The sequence below is a fragment of the Nannobrachium achirus genome (assembly GCF_963921795.1).
Source record: "Nannobrachium achirus genome assembly, chromosome: 13".
Classification (NCBI taxonomy): domain Eukaryota; kingdom Metazoa; phylum Chordata; class Actinopteri; order Myctophiformes; family Myctophidae; genus Nannobrachium; species Nannobrachium achirus.
This window is the reverse complement of record NC_137833.1, coordinates 52,604,612-52,621,085: the sequence shown is the minus strand read 5'-3', so window position 1 is coordinate 52,621,085 and position 16,474 is coordinate 52,604,612. Positions and strand designations below refer to the sequence as shown.

Below are 16,474 nucleotides of genomic sequence, written 5' to 3'. Positions count from 1 at the left end.
ACTTTGTTTTTTTACAACAAAGGTTCATATTTTAGATTGTCATTAGAGAAAAGAAAAAGTGAATGTTAAAATGTTTTCATTTGCTTTATTCTATTGTTTTATTGTGTTTACCATGCTAAAATGTGGGGCATGCGTACGCATGGGGGCATGTGTACAAGTGGCTTAATATGTATTTTTAGACACAATAAGCCAGCAGTTTCTTAATGCTATTTACAGTAACACTTCTAGCCCCCATAAGTCACATCCAACCATGAAAGGTTGTGTTGTATCTTGGGAATGGGCTTATTTAGCCACTTGTACCCATGCCCCCAAACACTGAAATAAGAATCTCTAAAACAATAGAAAGAAGTAAATGAAATAATTTTGACACTCATCTAATTACAATCTAAAATATGAACCCTTGTTGTAAAAATCTTAATTAATCTGGGGTCCTTGATATGAAAAGATTTGGGAACCACTGGTTTAAGAAATATTAGAAAGTAAGCCCAATAAGCAACTATACTATTTTTTAAAAGACACACATTGCTTATTATAAGCAGACATGGCAACCCAGGTACATTCAGAGCCCAGAACGCCACCTACTGACACTTTAATGCAAGGACAACAGGAAACCAAATGATGTTTTTTAGGCCAGTTTTTTCAGCCTCCGCCTCTTTCAGGATATGAACAGGAAGCCGGGGGCGGGGCCAGGAATATCGTGAATAGGCCTTCGCTCTAACATCCGTCTACAGAGGCAGTAGTGCCTTGTGATTTCACTGCACCCACTGTTATGGATGACGAGAGGAGGAAGTTAGCTAACAGTTAGCTATTAGCTTCTTTATTTTTTAGAAGCCCCATCTGAAGCTATTTTAGTCGCAAAAAAACTATGTCGCTGCACTGGGAACACAGTTCAGAGAAAAAGGTCTCTAAAGATGTGAGTTTGTATTGAAGTGGGCAGCGTTGCCCGATTACGGGCCGATGTAAACAGAGTCGCGGGCCCGGCCATGGATGGAAAATTAGGCCGGGGCTTCGTTGAGGCCTCTGATTAATTAATTCATTTTATTAAATATCCCGGACTAGTCCGGGATAGGCACGTCGGAATACGTCGCGCCGCCGACAGTATAGATTGAGTTTTTTTTGGGGGGCTCTAAACTTTATTTTAAACCATTTTCAATGGAATAAATCGTCGGACCATCTAGACTCGGTCGTTGGAAAGCGTAGGACGAGCCAAGACCACCCACATCTCTACAAGCAGCTCAGGGTAAGTAAAATAGCAAAAAAAAACATTGTATTGGATTGAAATAAAGCCGAACTTGTTCGGGATAGGCACAAAAAGGGTAAAAAAGTCCTTAAATTGTCACTTTAGAAATGTACCCATGATACACTCAAACTTTATATTGGTTTGTTTACTGTTGAGTGAGAAAACAATGTTGCAAATGAAGTCAATCATCTGGGGACCCCCCAAAATAATTTGGTTTATAACCATTGCGTTAGAGACCATCCCAGCAGCATCATACTATGTGTGGACATTACCTTCATTAATTAGATTAGTTTTTAGCCCAGCACTGTTTTGTTTTGTTCCAATAACTTAGGTGTTGCATATCGTCACTGTCAGGCAGAAACCTCTAATCGATATTAAAACTTGTTTGTGTTTTTTCATAAATTAACGGCTAGCTTGATCATACTACAGTGTCACAAAAGTGTCAAAAATAGCAGATCTACAAGCTCGAAACGCATCGCTTAGTGACACGTTTTGAGCTTTTATATCTGCTACTTTTGCGTTTTTTGAATTCAAATCCAGAAAATAAACAGTTTTGGACTTGTGAGGTTTCCACTCGACAGACCATATCTTACTTCTTTTTCCGACGGTCCATTAGTCCAGTGGTTCTCAACCTTTTCAGGCCGTGACCCCCAAAATAATCATATTTTGACTGGGGAGCCCCCACCCTGATGAGCACTAAGAGTTGAGTCATAACATTTTGTATAACACGGTTCTATCGTGAAAATAGCCGATCTACACGCTCACAAGGCGTTGTGAGTGTGTAGATCGGCTGTTTTCACAATTTCTGCCTCTAATATTTGACAATTTGTCCAATGTTTAATTTGTCATTTTAGAGGTATTATTGTCACTTTAGAAACGTGCAGATACCCTCTATACACTTAAAGTTTATGTTGGTTTGTTTACTGCTGAGTGAGAAAACAATGTTGCAAATTAAGTCAATCATCTTTGGGACCCCCCAAAATAATTTGGGGTCCCCCCTAGGGGTCCCGACCCACAGGTTGAGAACCACTGCATTAGTCCACCCATCTCAATTATCGTCATAGCGACTAACGTTATGATGCCGACTCGATTGCATGGATCCGCCCGGGTTTACAATGACGGTGGAAAATGTTACGTCTGAATGGAGACATTCCCACACCAATGACGAATGTTGACATTTTGTGATTTAAAAGATCGAGATCAGAATACATTCCGTTATTAGGAGAAAAAAAAAGACGGATAGCAGATATTATCGCGGTGGTCTTCAAATGTTTTTGACAGTGTGACACACAACTTTTTGGCGATGACGTCATCCAGAAAAAAAAAAGACCAATCCCATTCCTTAAAGTCACGATGCATCATGGCTCATTAGGATTACAATGTGCCCTGTTCTCTTATGGAGAACTGACTGTGACTGGGCCCATGCCAGTAAATGTACTGGACTAAACGCCCAATAGCCAGTGTAAGACACTGCAGCAGGAGGACTTGATATTGGGGTGGTATTCTTTGAATGTTATCATATTATTGTGTAGACCTGATTTGACTTTGGTAGAAGAAATACAAGTAATCATAATATAACAAATATACCAAGACTCCCTAATCGGGAGATAAGCAACCATCAGGTTGTATACACAAACTTTAGAAGGCAATGGCAGCCAATCAGCAGGGAATATGGGAAATGGGACAGATCCATGTTGCTGACATGACTTTAGAGATACTGGTGGTGACTATTGGTGAATCCTTTAAACAGGATAAACCCATAAAAGCGCAATAACACACTGTCCTGCCATTACATGTCATGAAGAGAGAAATGTCATGATCTCACTTACCTATATTTGGATGATTTAATATCTTCATTATTCGAACTTCCCTGAAGAGCTGTGGAGACACATAACAGAGAGACAGCGTGGATGAGAAGCCAGTTCCAAATGTCAGGTGACATCATTTAAACGTGCAGCATGATGACATCATTTAAACGTGCAGCATGATGACATCATCAGCAGCAGCAGCAGCAGTCACTGAGCAGCCATACGGTCACTGAGTGCTTCTCTTCAGCCCAGAGAGAAGAGTACACAAGAACATACTCTGTTCATTTCAAATGGATGCTTAATCCTTATAGCTCCCCATTATGGATCCATAATTAGGGTCTGTGTTTTACACTCTCCAGAGTTAGAATGCACACAGACCTACTGTATAAGGGCTTTTTTTAATGTCTTTAATTGATAGGACGGGAGAGAGATCTGGAGTGGGACTGAGTTACTAGGGCCCAAGGTGGAGAGGCCTTCATTATTTTATACTTTAGCTATTGAAAAAATAGCAGATATACAAGCTCAAACTTGCAAACTTATAGATCTGCTATTTTTGAAAGGTCGTGAAAATGTGTGCAAATCTTTGAATAGGCTACATGTATTTTTTAAGCAAACATTTGTAACTTAAATTTTGCTTGGGGGGTCCCTGGAACAAAATATTTTTAGATCCGTGGAGAAAATACATATCATTTTGGGGTCCTTGACATGAAAAAGTTTGAACACCACTGACATAGAAACATAGGTTTTTGAAGCGGTGAAAACCGCTTCCTATGAGTGGCTTTGTGTGTATCACGCCCATATATGGTCATTTCAGTCCAGAATGAACAGGCTTTTTCAAAAACAGAATGTCCGTTTAATTACCATATATGGTGATCTCAGTCCAGAATGAACAGGGTTTTTCAAAAACACAATGTATGTCACCTCATGTCCATATATGGTCACTCCAGTCCAGAATGAATAGGTTTTTTCTGTCCCGTACGTCCAGAATATCAGTCCAGAATGAATAGGCTTTTTCAAAAAGTCCCATGTCCATATATGGCCATTTCAGTTCAGAATGAACAGGTTTTATCTGTCCTGTACGTCCAGAATATGTGTGTAGTGTCCCTCCCGGTCAGATGAATGGATACTTTGAGGATTGGTCAAGCTTCACATGATAATTCAGCCCTCCATTCTTTATATATTCATTCAGAATATATAAAGAATGTAGAATTCAGAATATGTAAAGAATGAATAGATCACAGAGTCCATAACTGTATAGATGTATAGATCACAGAGTTCATAACTCTAGAACACATAGAATAAAGGTTCACCGCTTCACTTCGAACCGAGGTTTGAAATTTCAAAAAAGACTTACACAAAGTACACAAAGATTTAAAAAAAACAGCAGATCTACGCGTTGTGAGCTTGTATATCTGCTATCTTTCAATAGCTAAAGCACAAAATATCGCAGTGAATCCTAGAAGCCTTAAGTCCAGAATTTGGTGCGACGCCGCTGATGTGCAGCAAAGGTCGTCGGGACCGGGATTCAAATCCACGACACGCAAAGTGCCCGGACCGCCACACCAGCCGCCCGGGCCACTTCTAATCTTATCTATAATTATGTTTTTGTTATATTACTTCACAACATCCAGGAATATTATTTGTTCCATTTGATTTTCATTCTCTTCTTTATATTGTTAACACAGCCTCTGAGGAGCATGTCCTTATAAAACCTTGTTGATTGTTGATTCTTTACCATTCTTAAAGCCTCTAGTCTAGTCTTGTCTAAGGAGAACTGTAGACCTTTTACTATATAGACATCAAAATGTCTGCCCAAAAACAAATGTCGTCGTGATCTGCACATCTGTGGCGAACTGCGAGGCCTTTTCCTGTGCACCGTTACAGGTCGATCGAGGGAGTTAGGTCTGTCACAATATGACATTTTAACATGACGATTAATTGTCACTCAAATAATTGCGATTGTGTTTTTGTTGTTGACAATTACATTTCTGTTTGGCTTGTAGACTTTGAATTGCACGTGGCAGATATGACACATAACCTACAAAAATACTGGCATATTTGACAACTTTAAACGTAAAAAAATAACAATGATAGTGGAAATAGACGATTTACAAGCTCACAAGGCGTCGCGATGCATTGTGTGCTTGTAGATCGGCTATTTCCACTATTTTTGAAAAGGTTTGGAAATATATGAAACATTTTCAACATGGAAACGATTGACGATTATGACAAAATAATCACGATTATGTCAAATAATCGTGATTGTTTTGTCATAATCGTCAGTTAGACGATTATGTAATAAGTGTGACAGGCCTAAGAGGGAGCCGACTCAGCCCAGCCAAAACGAATCAAGCAAGACGGGCTGTAAAGAGGACATGAGGACACGGGGGGGACATGGGGGGACAACTGAGCTGTGTGTGTTGCTTCAGGCCCGGTGTATAACCCTGCAAGGCCCAGCGTTGCTTTTTGGCAACATTTTTTAAATCATTTTAAAAAAAATGTTATAATTAGTTTTCTTGTTCATTTTTCACATTAACATCACCATTAAATCCTATTGTTTAGTATTGCAATGCCATTGGCCACGACATTTGCATATAAATACCCCCCACAGAGGCTGACATTCACACCGCCCAGAGAAGTTGAAATTCCAGCGTCTGGACGAACAACATCTCACTTTTTTAACTGAAGCTATTGAATGCCTGTAATATTCTTTTCGTGATCATTAGAATGTCTAGAACATGTACATATGTTATTATTGTGAAAAATATCCCCAAAAGGCAAATTAGAGCATGATTTATGATTTATGGCTATAAAACCTTACAAAAACATTATACATTTTTAACACTACATTTTCCTGTGATTAGGACTCCTACAACACCATCTGATTTAAAAAAAAAAAATTGGCCAGTAGAAATTAATTCGGGTCTTGCAGGGATAAACCAGCATTATACACCTCCTCTGTGTGTGTGTGTGTGTGTGTGTGTGTGTGTGTGTGTGTGTGTTGGCAGTGTGCAGTCATTAAATCCTGCCCTGCACAGATAAGGAGCCCAGCCATAACTCCACTGACACACTGTGACCCAGTGAGCCAGACATCCATCCATCCATCCAGCAGTGCAACATCAGCAACACACACACAGAGACACTTGTATTACTTGTGAGGACATCAACATTTAAGCAAATCTTTGAGATTTTTAGCCCTAATTGACCCTTTGTTAGCCTTCTGGACTGGTTGGTCCCTGACTGACCAACCAGCAGGCTCTATCTGCCTTGTCCCGCCCTGGTTCCGCCTTTTTTTATGTTGAATTTGCTAAAACATAATTTTTGGAGAAATACAAACATTTAAAAACATGCTGAGTCACTATACTGCATATTGAGCAGCTCGATTTTACTGAAACCAAGTTTGAAATTAGAATTGAACACACAGAATAACAATACGAAGCAAGTTAATTAAAATGGTAGTGGACGGAGTGTCTCACCGAGTGTCCCACCAAGACACAGTGTGAAGAGGGGCGGGACAACGGGCGGGACTTGACAAAGGGTGAATTAAGCGGAAAATAGCCGATGTACAGTACAACCTCACAACGCAGGAATCATAACTCCAACCCTACCCAGGGGACAACCTAACCTCTAAAGCAGGGGTCTTCAACGTGTTCAGTCGAGAGAGAGAGATGAGCCAGGGACCCCCACAACCCATAGATACCATATAGTTTCATTGTTTGACGGCACAATCATCAGTGTATTTTGGATTCATGTCAACTTCTGTCAATACTTAATAAACTTGAGCTTTCACTCTGTTTTAGTCTGCTCTTTTCCCCCTCTACACCAAACCTCTTTGCCGAAAATAGCCGATCTACAAGCTCACAGTGAGCACGTAGATCTGCTATTTTTGGTTAAAGTTCTCCGAATATTATGGACGCTAGCGTTCAAGGGGTAATATACAAATATATACTGTATATCACTCAAAGATTTGGAGGACCCACTGTAGTAACTCTGAGGACCCCCTAGGGGTCCCGGACCCCCTGTTGCATAGCTCAGGGGTAGAGAAACCGTTATTAGAGCACGAAGGGTTCCCAGTTCGAATCCGGGCTCCCCCTGAGTCAATGTCGAAGAGTCCTTGAGCAAGACTCTGAACCCCTAATTGCTCCCGGTGAGTAGGTTGGTGCCTTGCATGGTTTCCTCCGCCACCGGTGTATGAATGTGTGCGTGAATGGGTGAATGTAATGCACAATCTATGTAAAGCGCCTTGGATAAAAGCGCTATATAAATGCACCATTTACCATTTACCCCTGCTCTAAAGGTCTTTTAGCTAATTTCGGAGCATGTAAATAAAATAAAAATCTGCATCATCACGTTTGCACACTGTCGCCCGTTTCGTATTTATTTTCGGAACAGGGTCGCCACTGGGTCTCCTCTCCATCTCTCCTTGGCCTGAGAAATTATTTCCAAAACGCAAATGAAAAACACAGCAGTGTGCAACCAGCTTAAATGTCTAATCCGAACCCTAAACTCAACCCGAATCTTGTCCAAATCGTATGCCTAACTCGCCCTAATCATAGTAATACAAGTACACACACACACACACACACACAGGCTGCCAGTGAACTGCTGCTCAACATAAAGGTGTCAGAACAACATTAATCTCTCATTAATCTCTCAAGAACAGATTCTCGGAAGAAAGCGGAGAGGGCGCTGTTTTTCCCTTTTCTTTGACGATGGCTAGCCAGATTGGAACAACATGAACAGTTGAGCTCCAGGCAGCAAGACATCAGCGCAGAAACATCTACTCCGCCAACATGAAACATTAACATAGATACAGTACATGGAGTCCAACATGAACTATTCAGACACAACCTTGTAGTTTTAAAATAGTCTCTGTTGGGTGGAAACCTCATGTCTAAAATGGTTACTTTTCCAAATTCTAAATCACCAAAGTCACAGATCTCCAAGCTCAACTAATTTTGCTACTTTTTATGATCAAGTAGGGCGATCATTTATGAAAAAACACAAAGTTGTCAAATGGTAAAAATCTCCTCTCCCTCACTGGCACAAACTCTTTTTCAAATGGGCATCCATGGCCTAAATACACGTCTATTTGGGTGTCCTTGAAATGAAAAATATTTGACAACTACTGGTTTAGTTAAATGACCTCTCAGTGGCCACTGAGAGGCGCTGTTCAGTCATCCCCATGAGAGCTGCTGCTCTCCAGTTAACCTCAACCATGGCATCAGATTTCAACCCCCAGTACAGAAGCAGCTTCTGTATTTGTCTCAAACGTTTTCATGTCAAGGACCCCTAAGTTAATTTGCATTTGATCCCAATGGCAGTGGACCCCCATGTGAAAATATTTTGTGCCCAGAGACCCCACTTTGAGAACCACAGCTGCGCCGCACAGTAGCAGTTACTGTATCGCTTGACCGCCCACAAACTCACTTCCCTGACTCGATTAACAAAAGGCTTTATGGGTAACGCAGTCCGTCACCACCTCATGTGTAGTTCAACACGAGGAGAAAAAGGGAAGACGAAACATCACCGCTACACATGTTGGAACCTGAACGGGAGAGCGAGTCCTCTCTCTCTCTGTGTGCGTGCGTGCGTGCGTGCGTGCGTGCGTGCGTGTGTGTGTGCGTGTGCGTGTGTGTGCGTGTATGCGTGTGTGACTATACCTGTGAGGGCCAAACGTCCACACAAGTACAGCAGAATTTAATAAATACACATTGTGAGGACCATTTACATCCTATATGTCAAACTCAAGACCCGGGGGCCAAATCAGGCCCGTGAATGAATTATCTTTGGCCCGCGGAATGATATTTAATTACTATTAGAACTGGCCCGCAAGTTCTAATAGTATTCCCGCAGTTTGCAATTCCAGTACTGAGTCCATTCTTTTCAGTTGAATGGACTCAGGAAAGGTTGCAGACAGAGCCATAAGAAATTAACCCAACTGATTTGATTTACTTTCTCATTTTACAATATGAAAGCAGTGATTGGTGAGGATCATAGAAAAGCAAACTGAGCTTTAATAATGCATTTTCCATCTTTAATGCATGCATTTATCTTGCTATTAACACATATGGTGCCAACCCCGAGTTTCCCGAGTTTGTATTGGTACTAGTGCTGTGCCAACCCCGAGTTTCCCGAGTTTGGGCGGTTTTTGAAAAAAAAAAAAAAAAAAAAAATTTCAAAATTTTTTTTTTCAATTTTTTTTTTTGGACCTCCAGAAATGTATTAGGCATGATCGCGATCGCGAAATTGCATGTTTAACCCCCATACCAACCCATTCTTTCAAACATGGCAGCCATGTTTGTTTACATCTGTAGAAAACATAATGGCTGATAAATCATGAATGCCTGAACGGATTTCCAAGCGGATTTTTTTGTTTGAAAGCTGTGAACAGCATCTACACACGTGGTGCATCATCTAAGCATGGGCGTGCACTTTTTACACACTTGCACAATTACATGGAAGTCTATGGTAACCATGGCAACGCGAGACATTGAAGAGAAAAAATCATTGCAACATAAGTGTTAAGGGACATATATATGATTTTTGAAGGAAAAGGACATTTATACCTTTTCCTCTTTGCCTATACGTTTTCACTTGCACTGTTACTTAATTTTCATTTAATGATTAAAAGAGCAATAATATAGGCGGTGTTAGGGCCAGGTTCAACATGTGCAATAATTTCAATACGTTTTAAATAAACATTGAACCACGTCCGGCCCTTGACTTGTACCAATTTGTTTATTTTGGCCCACTGTCTATTTGAGTTTGACATCCCTGATTTACATGATAAATGGTTGTTTTATGAAAAAAAGATTTAGCCTTACATCTAGAAAAACATTCAGGTGGAGATTAGGATCAGTCTTTAGAGGTTAGGTCCAGGGGTTGGGGTTTTGACTGATTAATACTTAGCTGTGCACGCTGATGTTGTGCATCGAAACATAATCAATCTACAAGCTCACAGATGTGCTGTTTTCGGCCTTAGGCTTACGTTTAAAGATGCCAATTAAAAGGTTTTCATCAAATTGCCGTCCTAAAATGTTGATGTCCGCACAAAGTATGGGAAAATAATTGTGTGTGTGTGTGTGTGTGTGTGTGTGTGTGTGTGTGTGTGTGGGGTCGCACCAAATCCTGGGCCCTGGGTACAAGGATTCACTGCGGGCCCCCCATGAATGTTCTTCATAGGGGGAGTGGGTTTAACTCATTTAGACTGGGAACCCATTCTTTGCTTTAACTATTGAAAAATAGCAGAACTACAAGCTCACAGTGCGGCACCGAGTGCCACGCTGCAAGCTTGTAGATCTGCTATTTTTGAAAAATCATGCAAATTTGTGCAAACAAATGTCTCTATGTCAGTGGTGCTCAAACTTTTTCATGTGAAGGACCCCCAAATGTATTTGGCCCCATCTCAAAATATTTAGTTCCAGGGACCCCCCAGAGGCAAAATTTGAGTTACAAATGTTCGCTTAAAAAATACATATATTCAAAGATTTGCACACATTTTCACAACTTTTAAAAAATAGCAGATCTACAAGCTTGCAGCACGGCACTCGGTGCTGCGCTGTGAGCTTGTATATCTGCTATTTTTCAATAGCTAAAGTATAAAATAATGAAGGCCCCTCCACCTTGAGCCCTAGTAACTCAGTCCCACTCCCCCCCCCCCCTTGTAACGCCCCTGTGTGTGTGTGTGTGTGTGTGTGTGTGTGCGTGTAGAGGGAAAGAGGGGGAGCTTTTTTTAATGGCTTTCAGGCCTTACATAAGTGCCGTGGCAGTCGAGAGTTACTTTCTAGGTCATTAGACACAACCATTAAGCCTGATTTATACTTAGTTGCACACCGAAAATAGCCGATCTACAAGCTCGCGCACACATCGCGCTGCCACACGACCTGAGCTTGTAGATCGGCTAATGTCCATCTCTCACTGCGCTAAATTCAATAGCAACGGAGGTGGCGCCATCTCTTTCTCTCTCTCTGTGTGTGTCTCTCTCTCTCTGTCTCGTGGTTGTCAGTGGTGGTAAGTTAAAGTAGCAATACCACAATGTAGTGTATGTCTATGTACTACAATGTAGTTACAAGTAAGTCTAATTTTTGCTTGAGTAAAAGTACAAAAGCATTGCCAGTTTTAGAAAAGAGTATAAGATAGGGAAAAGTAACTCTAACCTCTAATATAAACCTAAACTCTAGATGTCCGATCCTTAATCTTTTCCAATCTCTAAAAATGTGCATTTTTTTTTTTACCATGAAACAACAATTTTGCTAGTGAGGAGGATGGTCCTCACAATGTACATTTTCTCAAATTCTATTATACTTGTGGACACACACACACACACACACACACACACACACACACACACACACACACACACACACACACACACACACACACACACACACACACACACACACACACACACACACACACACACACACACACACACACACAGACAGACAGAGAGAGAGAGAGAGAGAGTTGCTGCAGAGTTCAAAAGCCGATGCTTTGTCACGCTGCAGGGAACGAAGCCAATCTGAGTTCAGGATCAAAGAACTACAACAAAACCCGATTTAACGTCAGCTTTAATGAGTGTGTCGCCAAAATAAAACGTACATTACCCAAATCGACGACACTGTACAATTACTGGATTAGACCTGGTTGAGCCCTGGAAGCAAGCAGTAACTGCTCTTTCCAAATTAAATTTAAAGGCCTAAGAAAAACAACAACGTAATACTGCATTAAACTGATATTGCCATGCTGGCGTTTCTCACTTAGATTGCATCATTCCTGTCCATTGTGCAATAATCCATAAGTAAGCCCATGCATGCCATGTACTGTATATGCATGGGACTGGGGTGGGGGGTTGGGCTGTGGTCCTATGGACCTAAATTATGACATGTAAGCGAGAACACACACACTCAGAATAACATTAATGACGTGTAGTAATCTAAGGCCATGGCTACATGGAGCTGGATTTTTCATATATCCCGGTTTTTCAGATATCCACATAGAAAAATATCTAGGTCCACATGACAAAGATATCTAGGTCCGACAAGCACACACACAGTAAAGTCTTCAGAGATATCCGGGTTCCATGTCTACACGGATCCAGTGAATCGGATATTTTTCAATGTCTCCACTTATCTATCCGGTTTAAAAAATATCCAGCTTCGCGGCCGAAATATCCAGCTTCATGTGGCTGCAAGCCCCAACAGCACAAAAAAAGGTCTAGCTTCAGAAATATCCAGCTCCATGTAGCCATGGCCTAAGTTTCTTGTAGTTTCGAGGTGTTTTAAGACAGTGTTTGTCAAAGTGGATTCCAGGAACTCAGTGGGTTCCTTTAGGGAGGTCTAAATTGACCCATACAAGTCTGTAACTCTGACAGTGTACAAATGGAACATTTGGTTCATTTGGTTCCATTTGTACACTTGTCAGAGTTAAGGGGAGACCTTGAAATGTGAAAGTTTGAGAAACACTGTTTTAAGATATGATCTCTGGCTGCGGGGTGGAAACCTCATGTGATCAAGTATGGGGCGTTCATTTACGAAAATAAATATAATAAAATATGGAGATAAAAGGTTTCTGCCCAAACGCAGCGATTATGTTTGTAGAGGCATCAATAACGATCATGAATAGGCCGGCATACTGCAACAAACGGCTTTGATTAACCAAATCCTACAGAAGTAAGAGTGACAAAGTACTCTAGCGTACGAACAAAGCTGCTGTGCTCCTTTAAACTCTCCACTGAACCACTTCATCCCGTGCATACCTATATTCTGGGGCGGACAAGCTCACAACGCGCTGTGACACGCTGTGAGCTTGTAGATCGGGAGGATAAGGAGTCTGCCTAGTATGGAAGCCTGGGGGACCCCGGTCAGTGAAGTACATAGGGTTTATATGCTTAAACCAAGGGTCTTCAACAGGGGGTCTGGGAGTCCTAGGGGGTCCTCAGAGTTACTACAAGGGGTCCTCCAAATCTTTGTGTGATAGAAACCTTTTTAATTTATATTAACCACTTGAACCCTAGTGTCAATATTCTGCACAAAAATAGCAGATCTACAAGCTCACAACGCCTCGCAGCTGTAGATCTGGTATTTTTTGGCAAAGGTTTGGTGTAGATGGGAAAAAGAACAGACTAAATACAGAGTGAAAGGTCAGGTTTATTAAGTATTGACGGTTCAAGTGGTTAAATATCTGAAAACACAACCAAACCGGTTGTGGGGGTCCCTGCTTCATCTCTCTCTCCACTAAGGGGTCCTTGGCCTGAAAACGTTGAAGACCCCTGCCCTATAATATTATAGTTTGTCAGGTTGAGACCTCATATGTCATATTCAGGATTAAAAAATTAGCCAAGCTTGTGTGACACTGTAGTATGATCAATCAGGGCATTAATTTACGAGAAGAAAATGGAGATGAGCGGTTTCTGCCCGAAAGCAACATAATTCTACTACCGCTCACACAAACATCGCAACAACCAGAGCGTTAACTGAACTCAAGTGTGTAGAAATTGACCCTGATCCACCTTCAGAACTCAATGAACACTCCTGATTTTGCGGTGCATTTTGTCGATTTTTGAGACACTGTTATTTTTCTAGAAGCGTAAGTTAACACACACACGCGCGCACACACACCATGTTCCTGAGGGTGTTCAGGCGAGCATGTTTCTCATCCGGAAACAACGGCCTAAGAGGTTCCCCTTGTGGTTCCGCCGCTGATCCCGTGTGTGGGACCAGAGTCAACTAGAGTGGAAAAACACGCCGACACAAAAACCAGATGATCTCACAGACAGGGGTGTCGCACCAAATTATGGGCCCTGGGGTACAAGGATTCACTGCGGGCCCCCCATGCATGTTCTTCATAGGGGGAGGGGGTTTAACCCATTTAGACTGGGAACGCATTATTACGCATTATTCTGTGCTTTAGCTATTGAAAAATAGCAGATATACAAACTCACAGCGCGGCACCGAGTGCCGCACTGCGAGCACACATTTTCAGTTTCACAACTTTTCAAAAATAGCAGATCTACAAGCTCGTAATATAAAATAACTAAGGTCCCTAGTAACTCAGTCCCACTACCCCCCCCCCCCCCCCCCACCCCCCTTGTGACGCCCCTGCTCACAGCACACATGAACATGAATCGTTAACTGAACTAAATGAAAACTAGAATATTCTTTTTTATAAATTACTAATTGAAACGGTATTGTGTGTTTACAAAAGTAAAACAAACTCAAGTTATAGACAAAATAACCTTAGTTCAAATTTTTCTCATTGTGCAGTAGGCCAAACTGTATATATATTTTTAATGGTATCTTTTGTTGACTTTTTTTATTACACGATACTTACTCTGACCTATTTGAATTCTGCACTTAACCCAAAGTATGAAAAAAACTAAAACTAACACTAAAACGTATAAAACTAAACTAAAACTAAGCGTTGTCACAAATTGAACAAACTGAATTAGAAAGGAAAAATAATAACTAAAACCAAACTATAATGAAAAATCCAAAACTATTATAACCTTGATCACATACGCAATTTACAAAATGCATTTACTGTAGCAGACGCGACTTACAATAAGCAAGGTAAACACATGCATACATCAACTACAGAGACAAATGTAGTGCCTCAGTGAACTCACGTAAATCCAAACAATACACAGTAGTACTATTAAAAAATGTATCTGTGGATTCATAACTACAGGCAAACAATGAAGCTAGCCTTTGTCTAAATATAGCGTGCTATCTAAGTTTCATTTTTAACACTGTGGTCAAGAATGCGTCTGCATGGTCCTCATACGGTATCTAGGTCAAGTGCTGAGGAGGGCTGAGGTTGAGTCTGAAGAGGTGAGTCTGAAGAGATTACGGTGGAGAATTGAGAGTGAGTCTGCACTTCTGACTGCAGTGGGTGCACCGTCTCCAGCGACCCCGCCTTCTCCTCAATGAGTCCAGCAAAAAAAGGGGGGAGAGTAGGGATGGGACGATACGCAATATTATCGTTTATCGTGATAAAAAACACGATAATAGTATCGTGGAGATTTAATTTATCGTGATATCGTCTTCTTCCGTCATGCACTGGGATCAATTCACCTTTTATTTGCCGAGCTGCATATCCGGTACCACTTAAACTCTCTATAACTGGTAAAAGGTGCTTATAATATACGTACTTGATAGTCTTTTTTTTCACTCGATCAAATGTCTTTGCCAAAAAATAGACGATCTACAAGCTCACAACGCCACAACGCGCCACAACGTGACGCGTTGTGAGCTTGTAGATCGGCTATTTTTTGGCAAATGTTCCCCCCCAGGATAATGGATTTTGATTATCGTGATAATATCGTAAATTTCTTTTGTCACAATATAATCGTGATATGAATTTTTCATATCGTCCCATCCCTGGGGGAGAGTGAAGTGAAGACTGTGTGCGGGACTCCCCTTTTTTGCTCTTCTCTAGTGCATTACTCCCGTGCACCTGTGCATTTCAGTAGGTGTGCAAAATTACTATTATTTGTTCTCCTCAATGAACACTTCCGTCTCCTCATGGCCTTAACGCTTATTGCTCTTTCTCCATCTCTTCCATCTCTCACTCTTGTCGGCAAGTATCACCCTGGTTTGATGAAGTATAAATTGTCTCACACCAGAAGAACTGCTGATCTATTGCCAATTACTACCGTGTTGTGATGTGGAGCTTATAGATAGAGGAAATATCATTCAGCAGGACTTTTTTTTTTTCCTCGCCGTCTCTATTTTCTCTCACAGCTAAATGGGTAGAGAGAGACCGCCTGGGGAAACGGAAGGTCACGGGTCCGATTCCCTTCGATTGTGTCGAAGTCACGACTGTGAGCAAAACACCAATACTTCCAACGTAAGAAATACCGTAAAAGGTCTTATTTGGGATGTTCCCTTTTAGGCAGGGTGTTTTACTGTACTTGTACCCTACTCCATTTCTATTGTATCGACTAGTAATGTTCTCAATTTTTGTCTAATAAAATAATCAATCACCCCACCCCCTCAGCAAAAACTCAATTCGACTATCGGAGCAGTCATCAGCAGGGTGTTTTTTGATTGATTATTTTATTAGACAAAGATTGAGAACAGTACCTGCGGGAAAAATAAGGCCTGCATCATCTTTTCTTCTCCATCTTTCCCTCCTCTTTACAGTATCTCTTTTCTTATCTCTCTCTTTCCTTCTCTCTCCCCCTCTCTCCTCCCTGCTTCTCTCCCTCTCTGTTCGGCTCTCTCTTCCTCTCTCATGTGCGTCATTGCTCACAGGGGAAGCACGTGTTCAGCCAATCGGAAAGCAGATGGGACGAGAGGAGAGCAGAGCCGAGGATGGGAGGAACGGCGGTGTCAATGTAACCATGACAACAGCAGCCACGGCGGCCACGCTGCATCCAGGCAGGCATACGGGCGTGACCCGGAGGCACTCCGGCCAACAA

At 41.5% G+C, this 16,474-nt stretch overlaps 1 protein-coding gene across 4 annotated transcripts in view; it reads right to left on the bottom strand.

Annotated features, from left to right (window-relative positions):
• mark1 (MAP/microtubule affinity-regulating kinase 1) overlaps window positions 1–16,474 on the bottom strand; it is a gene marked incomplete at both ends in the record, with an annotated part of 103,445 nt that overhangs the window by 43,405 nt on the left and 43,566 nt on the right. For all 4 annotated transcript variants that reach the window (XM_080740339.1, XM_080740340.1, XM_080740341.1 and 1 more), the window contains one exon: window positions 3,070–3,118. In XM_080740339.1, coding sequence (XP_080596465.1) covers window positions 3,070–3,118 — 49 coding nt within the window. The remainder of the gene's footprint in view (window positions 1–3,069; window positions 3,119–16,474) is intronic.